This window comes from Gorilla gorilla, chromosome 1 (genome assembly GCF_029281585.2).
Source record: "Gorilla gorilla gorilla isolate KB3781 chromosome 1, NHGRI_mGorGor1-v2.1_pri, whole genome shotgun sequence".
Classification (NCBI taxonomy): domain Eukaryota; kingdom Metazoa; phylum Chordata; class Mammalia; order Primates; family Hominidae; genus Gorilla; species Gorilla gorilla.
The window spans coordinates 55340025-55362193 of NC_073224.2; the positions used below are offsets into that span (position 1 = coordinate 55340025).

General features: G+C 51.7%; 1 protein-coding gene across 1 annotated transcript; it reads left to right on the forward strand.

Annotated features, from left to right (window-relative positions):
• The first annotated feature begins 760 nt into the window (after positions 1–760).
• Positions 761–13685, forward strand: TNNI1 (troponin I1, slow skeletal type). The gene is made up of 8 exons (XM_063709675.1): positions 761–867; positions 4730–5426; positions 7280–7321; positions 7886–8017; positions 9422–9511; positions 11015–11191; positions 12112–12221; positions 13297–13685. The coding sequence occupies exons 4-7, from the start codon at positions 7892–7894 to the stop codon at positions 12217–12219; spliced, it is 501 nt and encodes a 166-aa protein (XP_063565745.1). The 5' UTR covers positions 761–867; positions 4730–5426; positions 7280–7321; positions 7886–7891; the 3' UTR covers positions 12220–12221; positions 13297–13685.
• The last annotated feature ends 8484 nt before the right edge of the window (positions 13686–22169 follow it).

Genomic DNA, 22169 nt, shown 5'->3' on the forward strand with positions numbered 1-22169 from the left:
CAGAGGAGAGGTGAATTAATCTCACTGAGTTCCAGGCATGAGACTCGGGTGTCTTTTGGAACCTGGGAAATCTAGATTCCAGGAAACCCATCTGGAGGGGGATGCAGAGTGTCTGCAGACCCTCAGACCTCCCTGAGCATAAAGGTGTGCCCTGCTGCCACTGCCATTCTGCTCAGCCCTGGAAACACTCACTGGGGTCAGCCTGCAACACTGCTCACATCACTCCCCACAGCCAGGCACCCTCGTATCCCACGTGCACCAGAGCCACTGAAAAATCCCTGAAAGCTGAGTCTTTAGCCCTCTTGGGCTTTTGGGGCATGGGTTCGGGGGCCTCATTTCCATATTGCCTTATAAGAGATGCAGGGTTAGCCCAATGGTCCTCTTCCCCCAGCTGCTACTTGCCCCTCTGGGCCTTCGCTGTGGCCCTTTGCTCTCCCTCATTCCCCCTCCCGGTCCCATCTCTGCTCAGTCCCCACACCTGGTCTGGCTGTTCATTCTTTCCCTTTCTGCAGCTCGAGTCTCCCCAGGTGGGTGCTGGTTTCACTCAGTTGGTGGCACCTATGTGCACAGAATTTGCCTCTGCTCCTGAGCCACAAATTCACATGGCTTTCCGCCTATGTGCCTGTTGTGTGCATCGCAGCACGCATCTGCCCTGTGAGGTGTGTGTGTGTGTGTGTGTGTGTGTGTGTGTGTGTGGGAGGGGTGGGAGGGAGGAGGGGCAGCAGGAGGGGGCAGTGGGTCTGTTCTATTTTTACCAGCCAGTTGCTGCTGGACACAGTTTTCATAGCCTCCCCTCGGCTCTGCCCCTCACAGTCTGCAGTCTACGGCGAGGCACAGGCCAGCCCAGCTCCACGAGGACTGAACAAGGTAAGCGTCTGCAGCCCAGAACTTCAGATGTAGGTTGATCTCAGGCAGAGAACCTGGGGCTTTTGTTTAAGGAGAAAGCGAGGTCTTGGAGCTGGAGAAAACCATTTCTTGCCTGTGCAGTTGGTTTGTTGGTAGAACATTCCTAAAATACTCCCACAGCATTTTGTCCCACAGAATGGCATCTCTCCTGCAAAACTGTTCTGAGAGGTGAAACTTTTTCCTGGCCATTTGGAGGCTGTGAGCAAGGAGCAGAATCTTCCGTGAGGTTCCTTAGGAGCCCCAGGGCAGAGCCTAAGGGATGATGTTTTCACACAGGATGCCCAGCAGAGTGTGGGAGGGAGAGCGCACCCAGGGGAAGGGGTGACCCTGGGATCAGAGAGCCAGGGTGAGTGCTCAAAGTCAGCAATGACTGCAGTGGAAGAAAAGGAGGGTGCCTGGCGCGCAGGACTCCCAGGGAGCCTAGAAGGCAGGGCCAGAGCTCCCTGCTGACCAAGGAAACCATCTTGCTTCTGTGTTCTTTGTCTTTGAGCGACGCTGTTAGCTCCCTTTGCCCATCCCTCTGTACTGTAGCACAAGAGCAGGGGAGGGCAGACCGGCAACCCCTCTTGACTGTTCCTGCTCAGAGCTCCTGGCTCTGAGGAGCAGCAGTAGATACTGGGGATCCTCTTGGAGGAAGGCAATGGTGGCGACATTTTGGGTTGGGGCACAGGAGCCAGTGAACACATAAGCCAGGGCAGTATCTACAGGGTAACCCAAGGCTTGGGGCAGGGGGCCGTGTGGCGGTCCCTGACTCAGGTGGGGGCTGAAGGCAGCACCTGCCACCAGGTTTGGGAGTCACAGTCCCACAGCAGCTCTGAGATTAGGCTTTGCTGTTCAGAGCTCAAGATGGGGGCAGCCCAGCGCCATGGGCTTGGGAGTGTTAACCGTCAGTCAAGGAAGACAGGGACGCCCTTGAATGGGGGTCCAAGGTCAGGGGGCGGGGAGCAGGGGGAAGCACATGAGCCTAACTAGATACTTGTGGACGTGATCATTGGGTGTGCAAAGAGATCAGTTCTTTCCCCTACACATACACGCTTTCTCTCTCACACACACACTCTCACACACAGTCACTTACACACACTTACACACACAGACTCAATCTCATAGTCTAGCGGATAGTCCCTTCCACGCTGCAAAGCCTCAAAGAAGGGAAAGCCCAGCTCTGAGGCAACCACCAGAGAGAGACTCTTTGCTCCCTCCCTCGGGGGGAGGATTTTCTCATTATCTCCTTGCTTGCTACTTGTAGAGGAGATGGAATCCTGGCTCTCCAAGCCTTCCAGTGGCTGCTATCTTCATCCTGACTTATCAGTCCTTGCTTGTCTTCCACAGAGCCTGGCAAGGGCCCCCGTCTGGGGGGTGTCAGAGCACAGGCTGAGGCCTCTTGCCTGACGTGGGACCCCTTGGTCTGGCATTTGTCAGTGAGGCAGGCTGGGGGCAGGCCCCGGAGCTTGGCAGGAGGTGTAAACTGGCCTTGGAAGGTAGGGCCCCACACTGGGGACAGTTGGCTCTCTGAGGGAGACAGGGAGGCATGATCACTGCCAAATGCCCACCAAGGACAAGGCACATCCCAGGGAGACAGACGCAGACCTGGTGCCCTCTGGACACTGGCATTCCTGGAGGCTGATGATGGACAGATGGGCCTGGAGGTGGCTCTTCGCAGGCTGGTGTTTCCTTTGGACTTCCTCAGTGTCTTTGGAGAAGCAGAGCCCTCAGAATAAGCAGCTGCCTATAAAATCTAATACCAGCCAAGCATTTCAGGAATTCATGGATTGTCTCCATACCCCTCCCTCTGTGCCCCAGCAGGACAGCTGAGACTCTGGGGTCACACTACACCTCCACCTCCTCCACCCCAGACTTACCCTCCCCTGGTGGCGGAGGCAGAGGTGGAGGGAGGCCCAGAAGGCTTTCTGACCCGTTGGGAGATTCAGGGGAGGTGGCCAAAGCTGTGTTCACTGGGGTTGGGATAGTGCTTCATGGGCACAAAGGGAAAGGAGAGAATTAGGGCAGAGGAAGGGGTGGCTCTGGGATACAATTATTGGCAGGCACTTTACAAGTGTCTTTTAATTCCCCACTTCCCAGACCCCACAACGAGGTTCTTGAACCAAGTCCAAACTCCTGCCCCCGAGCTCCATGCCTGCCCACTCCACACACACTAGGCTCTCCCATCCTTCATTTCACAGCCTGGCTCAGGGCTCCTGTACGCCCCTGCACACCTGCTCTCCACCTCAGCTGTCCCCTTCCTTTCCCTGAGCTTTTGCACAGTCCCTCCCTTCCCCTGCATTGGAATGCCCTGTGTCCAGGCCCAGGCAAGACGGTGAATTATGTCTGGTTTTGGAACATCTCCCTCTGCAGCTTCACGGACCCCCTCTTTGACCTGGGCCCCAGGATCACCTGGTCAGGGGGCTTCAAATTGTATTCCACAGCCAAGTGTCCTCACAGAAGACCAGAGGGCTGCTATGGGAGCCCCCTTAACCAGTGCCATTTGGCTCTTTTTGTTTGTTTGACTTTTATTTTAAGTTCGGGGTACATGTGCAGGATGTACAGGTTCGTTACACAGGTAAACATGTGTCATGGAGGTTTGTTGTATAAATTAGGTTTCATCACTCAGGTATGAGAGACGTACCCATTAGTTATTTTTCCTGATCCTCTCCCTCCTCCCACCCTCCACCTTCTGATAGGCAAAATGCCATTTTGCTTTTACTGATTGAATTTATTTTAGTTCCAAGTAAGATTTGGTTAGAACAAAGGATTCAACCAAATAATATTAATTAAATATTATTTTAATTACTTATTATTAATAATAAACATCAAGAGGAAACCCACTGATTTAACCCCTAATTTTGCAGAGAGGAAAACCAACCCAGAGAGGGGAAAGACAGACTAGGGTGAACACGGGATTTGCCCTGCCTTGCGGCTTATTCTCTCCCACTCAAGGCCTCCCACTGCCCCACCCTGGAGGTGCCAGTTGCATTGCCATCTGTAGATGGAGTTGTGCCATGTGGCAGCTACCTGTTTTCCAGCATCCACTCTGCTCATTCACTTTCTAGGCCTTCCTCTCTCTGAGCCCTTCAATGACCGCCCTTATTCCACAGGATAAAGTCTAAATTCAGCCTGTCCTTCAAGGCCCTCAAGAATGAGCTACACTCTCACTTATTTTTTTTTTTTTTTTTGAGAAGGAGACTCATTCTGTTACTCAGGCTGGAGTGCAGTGGTGCGATCTCGGCTCACTGCAACCTCCGCCTCCTGGGTTCAAGCAATTCTTCTGCCTCAGCCTCCTGAGTGGCTGGGACTATAGGCGTGCACCACCACGCTGGCTAATTTTTGTATCATTAGTAGAGACGGGGTTTGACCATATTGGCCAGGCTGGTCTTGAACTCCTTACCTCATGAACTGCCCGCCTTGGCCTCCCAAGGTGCTGGGATTACAGGCATGAGCCACTGCGCCCAGCTGCTCTCACTTTCCAAACATATTTCCTATGGACTCCATTCTGTTCTCCACCGGGATTGGCAAGCTTTATCTGGAAAGGGCCAGATAGCTTTGTAGCTCACATAGGTTTCTGTTGCAAATTCTTAAAAAAAAAAAAAAAAAAAAGCTTACAACTCTTTAAGCAAAAACAGGCTGGGAGCCAGGTCAGGCTTATGGTCTGTAGTTAGCTGACCCCTGCCCTGCAACCCTGTCCCATCTTGACCTGCTGGAATCCAATGTGTCTGATTTCTTCCTTTTGTGTTCTGACTCTGTCTCCTAGGCTGGGCTCCCAAGGCCCAGCTGGGCAGGGGCAGGGGTTTCCACTTTCCCTCATGAATGATTCCTCTGTGCCCCCTAGGTGCTGTCTCACTGCCACCATGCCGGAAGTGTAAGTAGTCTCACCGCCATCTGGGGCCCCAGGAAGGCAAGTCCTTTTGCCACAGACTTCAGCCCCGCAGTGGAGGCACCATGTTTTCAACCCCCAAAGCTTTTCCCTAAGAGACCAGGTCCTCAAACAGGGACAGCACTTGATGGTTTCCCCTGTGCTGCCTGTGTCCTCCCAGCCATCGAGCAGAACTCACTCCCAGGTTGCCCTGGGAGTGCCTTTTTGGCCTGTGCCTCAGAGATTTCCTGTCTTGATCTATCACATGAATTGCATGTACCAGACCACCACTTAACACTGGCACAGTAGGTGAACAAAGCTTTGGGAATTTACCCACGCACCCATGGATGGATGCTTTCACGTTGCTGAAACCCTACGCTAAGGCTTCCCTCCCCTTCCACCACTTGTCCCCAACTTACGATGCCCAGTACCTCCCAATAAGAATGCCCCGTAGTTCAAAGGGCTGTTGAATTTTTATTTTATTCTGCCGGAACCTCAAACCGCTCTCCTTGCCTGATGCCTGATGACTTTCTGGCTCACTGTTGTCACCGGCCCCCTCCTCCCACAAGCTGGTCTGTGAGGTTCTGCGGCTGCACATGTAATCCTCATTGTTCATACTCACTCTGTGTTCTGCTCTTTCCCCGTCCTTCCTGTGATGGATGCCTGAAGCGAGGTAAGTGATATTTGGGGTTCTCTGTCTTGGTTAACTCTAACGACTGGTAAAAGTGGGAAGGTGGGGTTGGCATCTGAGGAGAGGGAAGAGCTTGTGTTAAGGCCTGGTGGGAGTCCAGGTGGTGTAGGGTATTTAGTGGCTGAACAAATTCCCAGGAGATGGAAACGTCAGGTGAAGATTCTGGATGTGGGGCTGCCTAGTGTCCAGGGAGTTGCTGTGCCAGTGTACCATGTCACTGGAAGGACTGGTATTGCAGCAGGGTTGGGTGTGACTCTGCATCCTTGCTGAGCACAAGCTCTTCCTCACCCACTCTGAGAGCTGGTCCAGTCCTGGGGGGACCATCCTATTCCATGCAGAGCTGATCCTGTGCAAAGCTATATTGGAAGGGTAAGGGATAGTCATTGGGTTATTCCACCCTTGCCCAATGGCTGAACATTGATTGAGGAGCAAAGAGATGTCCTTAAATCCCTCAGGTGTTAGAAAACCCTGACACTGGCCATTCGATACACTCCAGACTTACCAGGCTACTGAGATCACAGCCTATGTACAGTCCAAGGATGGGGATGGCAGGGATAGGGGTGTGGGCCCAGGGATGGAAACAGTGAGAATTAGCAGTATTGATGGAGGGGACGTTTGGCACAGAGATTCTCAGTAACATGTTACTTTTCAACATTCATATGAATTTTTAAGTTTTGCTGAGGCTCGTATTAAAGTGAGTCCTCACTGACTGATGGTCAAATGAGGTGGCCATTGGCTCACCAAGTGGTGGGGAAATAAGATTGCAGTCAAACATTTGCCATGTGTACATTACAGTGTGTAAACCATGGTAGTAATGCTTAGAGTCATAGGCTCTTTCTTTTGAAATTGCACTTATCTGAAATGTAACAAAAATCTTTAGGAGAGGAAAAGACAAACCAACCACTCTGAACAGTCAGAATAGAAGTTACACATTCCATTTGCTGAAACTCATCCATTGTGTCTCATGAGAACTTCCCTCTCAAAGCCTAATCACTTCTACTTAACACCCTGGAATAACATTTGAGAGCCATGCTGTCCTGGCTCGCAGCACATTAAGTCTAGGTAGGATGCTTCCTGCTGGCAATGAGAAGTGACCGCCTATGGCCCAGAAGATAACACTAGTGCTCGAAAGGCATCATAGTCTCATTAGTTGGGGGCCAAGCAGCCCTACTACTCACCTTTGCCAACCCTGAGGGACCACTGTCACAAGGCTAGGACTAGTAAGCAAGAACATGTTTAGTATTTTTGATAAGAAGATAAAACAGTGGTTTTATATCTTAGAAAGATATGTATGGGTGGTGTTTACGTTTTTAAAAGTTTTGAGGTCTACATAGATACGTTTCATTTATTTGGGAAAGTCACAGCTTATTTATGCAGCATGATGGATCATCAAGGTATTGCTGTATTACTACCTGGAGTGTGAAAACATATATAGCTTTTACGATTTTCAAAGGATTTGCACATCCACGATCTCATTTCATCTGCAATAACTCTGTGAACTAAGTAAGGGGGGGTCCTAATATCCTTATTTACAGATGAGGAAGGAGGTGCCTGTAGAAGCCATGTGGCCCTCATAGTATCTTACAAGATTTCAGCAGCAGCAGAATCAGAGTGGGAAGTTAAGGCTTCAGCCCCTAGGTCAAGGTAGCTGACTGCAGCCTTCTCTGAACTGCAGAGGTTAAATCACAAAGATGAGCTTTTAAGGCACTGTAGGGTGAGCAGAGGATTCTGGATAAAGATAGAGAACCCTGGCTGGCACTTGTCTTGTCCTAGACCAGAATTCCAGTTCTGCAGCCTCTGCCTCACCACCTGTCTCTCTCTCTTCTTGCCCACAGAGAAAACCCAAGATCACTGCCTCCCGCAAACTCTTGCTGAAGGTGAGGCTGGGGGCTGGCTGCAGGGGGATGCCCAGTGGGAGGCAGAGGGGCAGCAGAGCAGACTCTGAAGGGATGTGGAGGATTATGGAAAGGAGAAAGGAAGGAGGCCAGAGTGAGGATGATGAGGGGCAGGAGTCCAGCATTGCTGGAGCCAGTGCCAGGCTCAGGTGATCAGTAGGTGGGATCCTTGAGTATGGATTCTGGCATCTGCCTGTGGTCCCTAGAGTAGGTGGTGACCAGCTTCAGAGTGGGAAGCTACCCATGCAGGCAGAGGGACTTCCTTTATTTTCATATGTGTTTCTCTCTTTGGAGTTTTGTGGGTCAAAACAGACAGTAAGTGGGTAAGACGAAGACTGTCCGGGGAAAACAAGTTCCAGGGCTTGAGGAACATTGTGTGCAGCCACTTAGTGTACCCTCAGGCATGGCCTGTCCATTGCTGCTGCATACACTTCTACACTGGACAGTGGTCTCAGAGTTGGCCCAGGCTGTGGCTGCCCTCCCCTCATTCCCTGATGCCGGGTGGGAGATGTGAGGCCCCCAGCTCAGCAGGTGTGTCCTGTCCAGAGCCTGATGCTGGCCAAGGCCAAGGAATGCTGGGAGCAGGAGCACGAGGAGCGTGAGGCTGAGAAGGTGCGCTACCTGGCAGAGCGCATCCCCACGCTGCAGACCCGTGGCCTGTCCCTCAGCGCCCTGCAGGTGAGCCTGGCAGGTGGGGCGGGGCAGGGCGGGGCTGGAGGCGCTGTGTGGGTGGCTCCAAGGACCAGGCGACAGGAGCCTGAACTAACACCAGCTCAAGGCTCCATAATTTACAGGGCACTCCTCCCTTACATGGTCTCATTTAATCTTCACAACCACCTGTGAGGTGGGAACATTAGATTCCATTTTACGGGCACTGAACTGAGCCTCAGAAGGGAGGCGTGACTTGCCTGGGCGGGGCAGCCCAGCTTCACAATCAGCCAGTGTGGTGGCATGGAGTGGGGAGGCGGCCGGGGTTGGGAGAAGCCCCACTTTTCCAAGGACTTGTCTATCCTTTCCTAGAGTTTGGTCTTTAATGTTTTCAGAACACTGGTAAATTGGTTAAATGCCAGTGATTATAGAGAAAAGAGACTGGAAGGAAGTATATCAAAATGTTACTAAGTATCCCTGGGTGGTGGCATCACTAGGTATTTTAATTTTTATTATTTTTGTTTAATACATAGTTTTCAAAATGTCTAAAATTAATGCATTATTTTTATCATAAGAAAACTATTTTATTTTGCTGGGCACAGTGGCTCATGCCTGTAATCCCAGCATTTTGAAAGGCGGAGGCAGGGGGATCACTTGAACCCAGGAGTTCGAGACCAGCCTGGGCAACATAGTGTGAGACCTTTTCTCTATACAAAATTTAAAAAAATGAGATGGGAGGGTCACTTGAGCCCAGGAGGTTGAGGCTGCAATGAGCCATGATGAAAGAATACTTTTTTTTTTGAGACAGAGTCTCACTCTGTTGCCCAGGCTGGAGTGCAGTGGCGTGATCTTGGCTCACTGCAACCTCTGTGTCCCAGATTCAAGTGATTCTCCTGCCTCAATCTCCTAAGTAGGTAGGACTACAGGTGCACACTACCATGCCTGGCTAATTTTTGTATTTTTAGTAGAGACAGGGTTTCACCACATTGTTCAGGCTGGTCTTGAACTCCTGACCTCAGGTTATCCCCCACCTTGGCCTCCCAAAGTGCTGGGATTATAGGGATGAGCCACTGTGCCCAGCCAAGAATACTAGTTTTTTGTTTGTTTGTTTGTTTTGTTTTGTTTTTTTGAGACGGAGTCTCGCTTTGTCACCAGGCTGGAGTGCAGTGGTGTGATCTCAGCTCACTGCAACCTCCGCCTCCTGGGTTCAAGCAAAGGAATACTATTTTTTAAGAAATCATGACATTCAGACAGGAGAACAGAGGGCATACCCTTTGAGCTATTGCCCGTCATGAGCCTCAGAGTGGAGGAGACTGTCAGCTCCTCTCTGGATCCCAGGTCTTGCAAAGGGGCTGGGGAGAGGGTCAAGGGCTGGAAACTGATGTCTCTGTTCCCCTCTTCTTCACACCTGCATGATCCATCTGCGGCCCCCAGGACCTGTGCCGGGAGCTGCACGCCAAGGTGGAGGTGGTGGATGAGGAGCGATATGACATTGAGGCCAAATGCCTCCACAACACCAGGGAGGTGAGTCTAAGGAAGGGAAGGGGCATGGCCATAATGGGTTGGGCAGGGGCGTGGGCACGGACGCAGCAGCCATGGGAGGTCCCCTCCTTCCACAGGGCCTAGGAAGGGGCCACTTAAGCAGGAAGCTTTGGTTTCTCCGCCCTAGCCCCATAGGGCTGGAGATGAGTAGAGTGGATAATCACACATGAAAAGTACAAACTTCCTCCCTACCTGCCATGTGGGCTCATCAGCCTAACAGAAGCTGCTCTCTTTATCCACCCACACAAATAATCATATGCCTGTTAATAATGTCTTACCTTTGTGAAGTGCTTTCATGTGCGTTATAGCCTTTGATCCTCCCTATAGGCCTGTGGATGAAGTAGGGGCTATTATCTGCACCTTGCAGAGGAGAACACTCAGGATCAGAGAGGCCAAGGACTTGTCCTAGGTTGCACAGTGGTGGTCCTGGGACCAGTGCTGGTCTCTGGCTTCCACTCCGGTGCTCTGTGCTCCCTTAGCATGGGGTGTGGGAGGATTAGCTCCACCCAGACCCTGCTCCAGTGGGGAGGGGCAGAGCGAGGAAGGACAGGGCTCCTTTGGGGCATTTGTCCAGGCAGTGAGGAGGGGGCAGGGAGGGAGCACAAGCCACTTCCCTCCTTCCCACTTCTGCCCACCAGGAATGATATGTGGGGTCACCAAGCTCCTAAGAACTCCCCCTAGAGATCACACCCTGGGAATTCCTCCAGGGGTCTAGGACCTGTAAGTTTATCACCCTGCTGGACCAAGGCTGTGAGCTGCTTTGAAGGCTCACTGGGGAGGAATAAGTTAGAAGCAGGGATGAGGCTGCAGGAACAAGAGGAAGCAGCCCTGCACTCCAAATAGGGCTTCCAAATCAGACAAGTCTCAGTCTGGTGGAGCCGCCCCTTTTATTCAAGGCTATAGTGTTAGCAACGGCTAATAGGCTTTATCTGTCCACTTAACCATCCGTTTATCAGCAAATGTGCAGTGGTTATTTGCAAAGGGATGGGTGGGTCTGACTGTCCTAGAGCAGGGATCTCCAACTCTTGGGCTGTGGACCAGTACCTGTCCGTGGCCTGTTAGGAACTGGGCCGCACTGCAGCAGGTGAGCAGTGGGCAAGTGAGCATTCCCGCCTGAGCTCCGCCTCCTGTCAGATCAGCGGTGGCATTAGATTCTCACAGGAGTGTGAACCCTATTGTGAACTGCACATGTGAGGGATCTAGGTTGCACGCTCCTTATGAGAATCAAACTCATGCCTGATGGTCTGAGGTGGACCTCAGTTTCATCCTGAAACCACCCCACCACCACCTCTCCGTGGAAAAAGTGTCTTCCACAAAACCGGTCCCTGGTGACAAAAAGGTTGGTGACTGCTGATAGGTCTGGCTTCAAGGGTGGACAATTTAAGGTGTATCTCTGGCTGGAACCCTAGCAGTCTGAGGTCCTCAGGAAGGGTGTCCTGTGGCTAGCTGCCTCTCCAGTGAGCCCCGGGCGCTTCTCACCTGCAGATTAAGGACCTGAAGCTGAAGGTGATGGACCTCCGTGGGAAGTTCAAGCGCCCGCCCCTGCGTCGGGTCCGTGTCTCGGCTGACGCCATGCTCCGGGCCCTGCTGGGCTCCAAGCACAAGGTGTCCATGGATCTGCGGGCCAACCTCAAGTCTGTGAAGAAGGAAGACACAGAGAAGGTGAGGTCCCTTTCCTCAGAACATTCCACCCTCTGCCCTACCAGCTTTCCCCTTGTCAACCCCTCACATGGCCTCAGGCAGGCCCAGGAGCTCCTGTTGGAGACCAGTCAGCTTGACAGACAGAATATTCTAGAATGCTTTGGGAGACCAGTGTGGGAAGAAAGAAAGAAGATTTGCTCCCTTCCTTCAGGCTGTTCCCAGTCTGACGAAGAAACTAGGACATAAAGAAAGCTAGACCCCAGACTGAGAAATGAAGTAAAAATCTTGTTCCCAGTGTGAAGATAATGTGGAGATTTAGGGTAATGGTGGAGATGACTGCCTGGTCACCACAGGGAAAGGAGACAGCAGCTCATCTTGGTTATAGCCACACACGAGCACAGACATTAGAGAACTGAGTTCAACCACCCAGCAACAAATTATTCAAAGTTGGTTGAATTCACAGTATATGTGCCCCAAATTGATAGGCTCTGTAAGGAACAGGGATGAAGGAACAGTCTCTGGCCCAAGAAGCTTCAGAGGAGAAGAGATAAGCCAGACAATATACTGAGGAAATGGAAAAGCAGCCGCATTTGCAGGGGAAGACTTCTTGGAAGAGGTGGCCTTGAGCCTGCTGAGTGCCAGACCAGGAGGGTGGCATGGAGCCTTGGAGGAGGTTTTGCTGAGGTGCACTGAGGTGGGAACTAGCCCCATAGCTGCCACTATCACCCAGTGCTCCCAAGCCACACAGCTTCCTTTTTCCTGTGGGGCTTCGGCTTGGCCTGTGTCCACCTGCCTGGCTGAGTCCTGGACCTTACCAGCTGGGGAGGGGCATCAGGATTTCTTATCATCCGAGGAGACTGGTTTCCTATCACCCAGCTTCTCTTGAGCTGGGGGGCCGTCCAGCCTGGTAAGTCCCTGATGTGTGTGCCACTTGTCTACAGGAGCGGCCTGTGGAGGTGGGTGACTGGAGGAAGAACGTGGAGGCCATGTCTGGCATGGAAGGCCGGAAGAAGATGTTTGATGCCGCCAAGTCTCCGACCTCACAATAGAGGTACCTAGAGACCAGCTCCCTTCTCTGGGGTCCATCAGAGTCTAGAGGATAATGAGGGAGTCCACAATGGGCAGGCGGGTTGTACTTAGTGTGGTGCACGGATGCACGGACTAAGGCACCGATGAGACTGATTTGAGTCGGCTCTCCTGGGCTCAGTCCTGGCTCCAGCACCATGATACTTGGGCATGTCATTTCTGTTTGGCGGCCCTTTTTGTTCCCATTATCTATGAAATTGGGGGCTGTATCAAATCAGTGGTTCTCCAAGTGTGGTCCTGGGACCAGCAGCGTCTATATCACCTGGGATGCAAATGATCAGCCCCCACCCCAGATCCACTAAATTGGAAACTCTGGGGCGAGGCCAGCCTTCTAGGTGATTCTGATGCACATGAGAGTTTGAGAACCACTAGGTTAGAGGGTCTCTGGGAGCCCTTCATCTCTGACTTTCTGAGAATCTATGCACTTTTAAATACCTCCTGGTGATGTCCTTTATTTGTGCTCCCTGCGAAGTACCCAGCACTCACAGTACCTGTTCCCAAGGAGCTACCACTCACAGAAGCTAAGACTTCCCACCATCTGAGGAAATAGCTGGAGAAACTGGGCAAAGCAAGGAAATCAGGCCACGTAAAACCCTCTACGGAAGTGCTGAGAGAATGTGCAATAGGGCAGGCATCCACCAGACAGCACTGGTCAGAGCAGGCTTTCTGGAGAGGAGGAGCTCTCTGAGGATGTGATGGGCGAGTGTTAGCTGATAAAGGGAAGGGCACGTTGAAGGGCTGATGGTGCAACAGAAGCATGGAGGTGGGAATTAACCAGCCACAGAGTAGCATGGCAAGGCTAGGTAAGAGCCGAGGGCCGCAGTGTCGAGGAGCGGTGTGAGGGGTCCCAAAAGGGGAGGAACTGTGCCCGAGGGCCGAGAAGCTGAGGTTTTGTAGGAGCCCTTATGAATGAAGATCCAGTCAGGGGTGCGCTAGGGCTGAGAAGTCCTGGGGACTGCATGTGCTGTAGGGAAGTCAGGGATTCATGCGCTGCACACAGGTCCCCGGGAACTGATGGCTTCGCCTCTTTGTCCCTACAGGCCAGCTTGCTGTGCTGCGCTCTGAGCTCCTGCTTCATGCTTCTTCTCCAACCCAGCTCACTCACCTCTCTGCCTGTGTCTGGAGCATCCCTTCCCACCTCTCCCCCACTTCTTCCCTCCAGCCTGCATGCCCTCCTCTGGAACTGGGATTAAACAGATACCCAAGAGGCAGGAAAAACGCGAGTGTCTGAAGACCTCACCCTGGCAGGGTGGGCTTCTATCCACCCACGAGGCATCTGGGGCTTCTCAGCCACCCCATGGTGTAACAAGTGGAGGAGGAGGAGGGGGTGAGAACACCTTTCCTCCAGCCCTGTGCCACACTCCTTCTATGTGTGTACAGTGTCCACAGGCGTCACAGCTTCTTCATTAAAAACCCAGTTTCCTGGTCATTTCTGCAGCTCTGACTGTGAGCCCTGAGAAGAAAGGGAAAACTTGCGGCTTGTGAAGAGAGGGCTGTGCTGGGCTCCAGTCACCCTGTCTGCAGTCCGGAGCTCAGGATCTGAAGGGAGGGCTAAGGAATTGGTGGCTGCTTGCCAGGGTCCCCTGGGGCCCCTTCTGCCCGGTCCCTGTGACGTCACACAGCACACACTCACCACTCAGGATGCTCAGCTCACCAGAGCCCTGACCTCCGAGAAATGACCCCGTCCTGCCCCTGACTCTGGCCATCAGAAGAGGCCTCTCCATTAAGAGCCGCTTCTCCTGCCGGCTTTCATACTCTCCTTCCTCTGCAAACCTGGATTAACTCTCCCTGATGTGTGCTGGGTTGAGAGGTCAGGGCACTTTCAATCCCTCACCTAGTCCTGCTGCACAGGGCAGGAGGCCTCACAGAAGAGATACTTGCAGTTCCAGGCCTGGCCACCAGGTGACGCCTTCCTTCTCTCCTGGGCTCTCCTGTCCCTCCGGCCTCTGCTCTCCCCACCTTCACCCACCCTCCTCCCAATTGTTTCCCCTTCACACTCCTGCACTGGTCCTATCCCCCAGGACTGATTCTTTCCCGGAGATGGGGTGGCCACTTATCTGTCCTCTGGATCAGGTCATTTCTCCATCCCACTAACTTCTGGGTCCAAAGCCTGGTGAGAGCATAGGGCCTTCGGGGGTGGAATGGGGGTCTGGGGCAGCCCCTCTTCCCCCAACATACTCACGAGAGTGGCCCCTGTGAAGCAGAGACCAAAGTTCTGACTTTTCTTTTTCCTTTCTTTTTTTTTTTTTTTTTTTGAGATGGAGTCTCGCTGTGTCACCCAGGCTGGAGTGCAGTGACGTGATCTCGACTCACTGCAACCTCCGCCTCCCAGGTTCAAGCGATTCTCCTGCCTCAACCTCCTGAGTAGCTGGGATTACAGGTGCGTGCCACCACACCCCGCTAAGTTTTGTATTTTTAGTAGAGACAGGGTTTCACCATGTTGGTCAGGCTGGTCTCGAACTCCTGACCTCGTAATCCGCCCACCTCGGCCTCCCAAAGTGCTGGGATTACAGGTGTGAGCGACCGCATTCGGTCAAGTTCTGACTTTTCAGGGCAGTGGGATGGTGACTTCTGAGCTAAGCCTGCAAGGGAAGTGGCTGTTCCCAGACCTGGGGTCCCTTGGCTTTTCCACCACCCTAGCACTGGCCCTAGGAGGGGCTGAGTTATCAGAGCAGCAACCCTTCTACCCACCCTACTGAGTCCCCATTCTACCCTCGAATCCCATGTATTATCTGCCATAAGTGCCAGAAATTGGTACAAAGTGCAGTGCCAGCTACTCCCCAGGGCATGGTCTGGCTCTCTGGGCTGCTGGCCTGCCAGCCCCTTTCAGAAAGCATGGCAGTGGGAACCAGCAACTTGGGCTACCTTAGGGGAAGCAGCACTCTGCCCAGGGTTCTTGCTATAAATAGGTCAGTGGGCAGAGAGGCAGACGTGTGCAAAAAGCACAACCCCAATCACACACAGAAACCCGTAGGCACGGACACACCCAGTCTCAATGCACGAAGTTGGAGAACCTGACAGGGCTGGTCCAGGCCACAGAGGATGGGGTTAGGCTTCATGCCTTCATGCCCAGGCAGCCACAGAAACCCACTCTTCCCCGCCTCACAGGGCTCCTCCGGTTGGCCTGGATCCAAAGCGATCTCCTTGTTTCACCTCTTTCCAGCCCTTCCCTAGAGCCTGGCCCCAAGTTCCACAGTCAAATCCCAGTTTTGCAGTCAACTATTAACCTGGGGCCCTGGCAGATTGGGGTATCCACCCAGTCTTGTAAAGGCAGGAGACCTACTCTGGGCCTGACTCAAAGCAAACACGTGGGTGCAGAAGACCCATGGGAGGAGGAGGTGGGGCCCACTCAACACACCTAAGCCAGTGGCCCTCTAGGAGGGGCAGAAGAGCCAACCAGAGGGTTCCTGGAGGTCATCGGGTTCCTCCTTCTGCTTCCAGGCAGCAACAGACCTAATTCATCTCCTGTGAGGATGGAGCAAGGGCGAATATAGGCATAGACATATCTGGAGCGCAAGGATTGAGAGGCCCTGTGGACAAGGGGAAGGAGAGCTTGGGGGTGGGAGAGGGATCTATGGAAGGGGCTGTTGTAGCCAAGAATGGGGCCTGGGGGTGAGAGGCCTGGCCTCTGGAGAGCCCTGATTCTACTCCAGTCTTCTCTCACCATGGAGACAACGCCAGTAGAGCTGGGAGCTGGGGCCTGCCACTGAGTAACAGCTCACACATGTAGCACACTTATGTGTCAGGCACCAGCGTGTGCACCTTAATTCATTTAACCTTCACAACAACCCTAGGAGAAAGGTACGGCTACTATTCTCATGGTACAGTGGGGAAAACTGAGGCACAGAGAGGTTAGGGACTTTTCATGATCACACAGCTAGTAAGTGGTGGGCCCAGGATTCAACCCAAGAAGTCTGTTAGAATCCATACTCTTATCGACTATTTTAATAACAGCATTTCAATAATAGTAATATGTGATGTTAAATGCTTTATCTGAGTTATATCATTGCATTCTCACAAAAATGGTACTTAAATGCTTTATCTGAGTTATATCATTGCATTCTCACAAAAATGGTACATTTGTTAGCTCAAATTTACAGATGAGGAAATGGAGGCCTGGAGAGTTCAAGTAGCTCACTTTAAGTTACAGGGTTTGCTAGCTGCAGACTGGAGACTAGATCTCAGGTCACTCTGCCTTGGGGTTGCCCTTTTCTGAGATCAGACTGGCCTTAACAGAGCCCAACTTTCTTGGAAGGACACAGCTGGGGGTCGAGGGTCCTGCATATGCACCTGGGGAGTCCCCACACCCGCACCAAAGGGGAAACATTCAAAGGAGATGCAGGTGACATACAGATGGGCTAAGGTGAGGCCTTCCTCCAACATGGGGCCCTGGCTGAGAGTAGAGGGATAGGGTGCTACTTGGGGGATATCTATTACTAATCAGCACACAATAGCTGGGTGGGCACCCCCTCTCTCTGCAGCTGGTGGAGATGGGCCTGGTGCTCCTCTCTGCTTGGTAGGAATGACCAGGGCAGGATGCCACCTGCTACACTCTTGCCTGTCCCAGAGCCCTTGGGAGACCAGCTGTTGCCCCCACCTTTCCCTACAGGGTGCCCGGTCCCCACGGGGCAAGGAGGCCAAGCTCAGCTGTGTGTCTGAGCCCACTCAGCAGCAGGCATGATCAGGGCAGGGCCCAGCGCTAAGGGCTGCTGGGGCTAAAGTGCCTTGCTGAAGGAGGGGCAGAGTTAAACATTAGCCACAATGGCCCCCCACGAAGTGAGTCATACTCCCCACAAGGCTCTGGGCTGGGCAGCTGGGGGCGGGGGGGGGTAGCTTCGTTCCAGGTGGGTGACCAAGCTGCGGAAGCCCAGGACAGTTCGCTGGGACCAGTGCTAATGGCAGCTTCTTCTCCTGACCCCCATCAGGTCTCTTTCCTCAGACATCCCCAAAGCTTGTCTGCCTGTGGGTCTTTCATTAAAGGTGAGGGGCAAGGGTTTTCTCTTCCTTCCAAGACACACTTCTAGGCTGGCTTGTGGGTCCCCTGAGACGAAGGCTGAGCAGGGTGAGCCTCGAAAACCCCATAGCACTGGCCCAGAGCACTGCAGTCAATGTCCGAAGGACCAGAGAGGGAGGGGGACTTGCTCAAGGTCACAAACCTAACTGGAGCTAGGAAGTAGGTCCCCAGACTCCCAGTCTGAGAAAATTGGATGTGGACAGGGCTTTGGTCTCCTGGCCAGAGGCAAACGCCCAGGGATCTGAACAGGCTGCCCATCTCTGGCCTCAACTCAGCACCCCAACTGGCTCCAGTGCCAACCATTGGCCTCTCTCACTGGTTGGCACAGGCTGGGTGAGCCTGGCCCTTTGCCCTGGGTTCAGGAGAGAGGTATGGCTTTCCCTGGCAGTCAGGGGAGGTGTTCCAACCTGGGAGCCCCTGGGGGAGGAGCGTGTGTGTGAACGCTTGTGCCTGTTCATCAGAAGGGGTGAGCATGGTGTGTGTGCGTGGGCATGCAGAATGCAGGGTGATGACCTGTCTGCCCGCCCTGAGTGTCACAGTCACATGTGTGTCCCCTGTACTAGTGCCTCCCAGATGCTCTTCTCCTGACTGGCTCTTTGTGACCTAAATTTCAACTGCTCCACCCCGCAAAGAGGAAACCATGGCCACAAACGTAGTGAGATTTTCATAAAGCTAAATGTATTCAGTGGAAACGACCCTCCTCTGATCTAAAAGCATGCATGCCTTTGTTTTATTACTGGAGTATTAAATTAGCCCTTACTTATGGAATAGGAGGACAGTAGGTGGCAATTGTTTTCTAATGCTCTTACTTCACAAAATAAAATGGTGGCAGCACAATGTCAGTATTTATATTACACAATATTATTAGTTTGTAAAAACCGAAAGCCAGGGAGCTTACTGCCCTGGATTCTTTAGGGCGTGGGTCTTATCACTTCATTCATTTCTTCCCTTCCCCTAAGAGTGCCACAAGCATGGCAGTTGCTCAGCTGAGACACATGAATGGGAACAGAACTGAAATATCAGGATGTGACCTCGAGCCAGCTGGTTGGGGCTGGGGATCCCCCTGGATCTCCACTCTGTCCTGTCCGAGAAAGGGGAAGCTGCCCTATGAGTCTTTTTTCTGGGGGATTCCAGAGGTTGAATGTCTGTTCTGAGGCTCCTCAGAACCTCGAGCGAGAAGACGAGAGAGACGACCCCTTGCCCAAACACTGGCTGAAAAATCTCGAAATTCCCTGACTTTGACCAGGGAATTCCCAGTTGTGCTAAGCCCTGCCTGGTGGAATGTCCCTGGAGGAAGTAACCAGCACACGCATACGTTTTTAATGTACGTATAAAGAATTGTAAAAAAGGTTGGCGGACACCCATCTGCCAACCACTCATTTTAAGAACTAGGATATCGCACATACTTTTGAAGCCCTTATGCGTCCCTCCCCAATCACAACCCCTTCATCTTCACAAAGGTAAATACAATCCTCAATTTTGTGTTTGTTATTCTCTTGGTTCTCTTCATAATGTTACTACGTATTTATGAATTCCTAATACATCATTGAGTTTTGGATCTTTTTGTAAACCTTACTTAAGTGCATGCATTTTGCTTTTTCCCCTTCAATGTTAAGGTTGTAAATTCAGCCCTATTGATAATTGTAGTTCATTCATTTTCACTGCCATGAAATGATGAAATGATGAAAACACCATTCATTCCCTTTCCTGCTGATAGACATTTAGATCTCTGCCACTACCAATTGTGCTGATTTGAATATTCATGAGTTCACTTCTGATGCTCATGTTCAAGAGCTTCTCTACCCAGGAGTGCAACTGTTGGGTCGACAAGAATGACATCCCCACCTTTGCTAGTTGTACCACTTACACTCCCATCAACAACTACGACAGTTGCTGATGCTCCACATCCTGGTTTTGGCAGATCCTGGAGACCAGAGATCCTGGATATTTAACCTCGCCTGATCTCAGCTTCTTCCTGACCCAGCCTCCTAATGTTACTCTTGGCAGGGGCTCTCAGGCTATTTGGGTTTTCCTGTTCTTTCCAAATCAAGTTAGTGCAATTCTCTAAACCTTTATTAAGCACCAACTCTGCCAGGCATAGTGTTGAGGGGATACTGAGGCAAATAAGACATTCTTTTTCTTCTCAAGGCACCCACAAGATGCTTGGGGAGCCAGGGCATGGGCACAGATAACTTGAACTCCAACCTTGCCACTCACAAGGAGTCATTCCCTCCTCCTTCCTACTCAGCAAGGGCCCTTGCATGCTATGGAAAACACAATGCAAAGCTGTCTCCTGAGCTCCCCCGCTCCAACACCCAACCATCTATTGGGCAGCTCCATCCGGCTGTCTTCAGGGATGTCAAATTCAAATGAGTAGAGGCCAAGGATGCTGGTGACCATCTCACGATGCACAGACAGCCCCCGACAAGGAATTATCAGGCTGAAATGGCCATAATGCTGAGGCTGAGAAACCCTCGGTGGTCTAAAGTCACCCCTCCCTAGATCTCCTGCTCTCACATCCCTGTCTCACCCAGTCTCACCCTGGCACCTCATTCACCCAGTCCCTCCAGCAGGGAGATGGGAGTCACCTAGATTTCTCCTCCCTCACAAGCCATAGTCAATCAACTCAGTCCTGGCCATCCAGCCTTCCAAAACTCCTGCCAACACCTTCTCCTCCCCATCCTCCTGGTGCCCTTGCTCAGGGCCTTCTTTTCTTTTGTTGACTATAAAAAATAGCCCCCTAAGCTGTCTCCCTTCCAGTGTGATCTCTTGCCACACTGCCTCCAAACCCTTCTCATTTTCTATATTCAACTTAATTCTACAGGATAAAGGCTTTTTTTTTTTTTTTGAGACAGAGTCTTGCTCTGTTGCCAAGGCTGGAGTGCAGTGCAGTTCAGTGGTGTGATCTTGGCACACTGCAATCTCTGCCTCCTAGGTTCAAGTGATTCTTTTGCCTCAGCCTCCCAAGTAGCAGGGATTACAGATGTGTGCCACCACGCCCAGCTCATTTTTTGTATTTTTAGTAGTGATGGGGTTTTGCCATGTTGCCCAGGCTGGTCTTGAACTCCTGACCTCAAGTGATCTGCCCACCTCAGCCTCCTAAAATGCTGGGATTACAGGCGTGAGTCACCATACCCGGCCAAGGCTGACTGACTCTTTAGCACAACACACAAAGTCCTTACTACCTGTCTCCAACCTTTCCTTTCAGCCTTGGAAGGGGCTCAATGCTTCACGCAGACTAGTCTTCTCTCTGTTCCACACACACCTTTCATGTTTATGTCCCAATGTCTTTGTTTATGCTGTGTCCTATGGCTGGATGCCCTTATGCCCTTTCTGACAGTTGAATTCCACTTACCCTTCAAGGCTCAACTTAGGTGTTCTTTCTTGTGTGAAGACTTCCCCAATCCCTCCTGATGACACAATTTCCATTTTTAATCACAGTCTGATTTGAATGAGGCTTGGGGCATACGTGTGCTTGTGTATGTGTGTGTGTTCACCAGCATGTGTGTGTCTTCACTGATAGACTGAGAATGTCCTGAGGTCAGGAACCGAGTGCTTATCATCTTTGTGTCACTGAATGTCAAAGGCACTTGTTGATTATAGTGGGTAGAATGAACTATAATGGGTAGAACACATCCCAAAAAAGATGTGTTCGATTCATAACTTCTGGTACCTGTGAATGTGACCTTATTTGGAAATAGGGTCTTTGCAGGCATAATCAAGCTAAAATGAGGTCATACTAAATTAGGGTGGAGGGATACTTGAACACAAACAAGAGACACAGGCAGAATGCTGTGTGACAAGAGAGGCAAATCTTGGAGTAATGCAGCTGTATGCCAAGGAGCTCTAGGAAGAAGCAAGGAAGGATTCTCCTCTGGAGCCTTTGGAGAGAGGCTGGCTGTGCTCGCATCTTGATGGCAGACTTCTAACCTTCAGAACTGTGAGAGAGTAAATTTCTGTTGTTTAAAGACATCCAGTTTGTGGCACTTCATCACGGGAGCCCCAGGAAATGGATGCACTGATCCAGCACCAAGTACAGTAGCTGGCATTTAGAAAGTATCCCATAAATGTACAGTGTCTGATCTCAAGGAACTTTCTGGGCATTGACATATATGTCATTCACTTTTCCTTACTTCTAGGGTTGTCTGCATACAGACTTTCCATGTCTTTGGGCTTTTATATCTGTAGAGAGGCTATTAGATTTTGGGCTTTTAGAAACAGGACTGTTCCTGGCTTCGTGAAGTGTCCCTGGCATGACCAGGCTTCAGATGACTTCATAGGAGTATTTTTCTTCCTGTGTTGAGGTGTCAGCACTGACCAGCCATGGGAAGAACATTCAATAGGTCCCCAGGGAGACAGCAGCTTCCCTGACAGTGTCAGGCCCCGGGCCAGAGGATCCAGGGACCTAGACTATTGGGGTCCCCTCTTTCTCTTTTCCTGTAAGCAGCATACAGCTCCAGGGCCTGTCTTGGCCTCTGTTCAGAACTCCCCGGAGCCTTGTCGATATTCATCTGTGCACTCCAATGTCACTAGCAGGGAACTCATACGATTTCCACAACCTGGAAGGAAGCAGAGCAAGGTATCGTAACATCCACTCCACAGATAAGGAAACTGAAGGAGTTTGTCCCAAGTCACACAGTTCACAAATGTCAGAATCAGAGCTCAAGTGTGCAAGTTACCAGTCCAGTTCTCATGTCCTGGACCTCGTCCCACCCTTGCCAAGAAGGAAGGCTCCCTGGAGGAGGGGGTACTTTGGGAGGGGGAATCTCAACAGGCTGGCTGTGTCTGTGTTTCCAGGCTTCTGCCCGGCAGCTAGCTTGCCCTTTGCCGTGAGATCTCAGAGCTGGAAGGCCTGAGATGAGCACCAAAGAGAGGCTGAGGCTGGGCAGCAAGGCCCAC

Excerpts from the sequence above, each read along its gene's own strand:
- TNNI1 (XM_063709675.1), top strand. The coding sequence starts at position 7,892 with ATGCTGGCCAAGGCCAAGGAATGCTGGGAGCAGGAGCACGAGGAGCGT. Across the intron at positions 8,018-9,421 it reads TGTCCCTCAGCGCCCTGCAG|GACCTGTGCCGGGAGCTGCA; the intron begins GTGAGCCTGGCA and ends TGCGGCCCCCAG. Across the intron at positions 11,192-12,111 it reads AGAAGGAAGACACAGAGAAG|GAGCGGCCTGTGGAGGTGGG; the intron begins GTGAGGTCCCTT and ends ACTTGTCTACAG.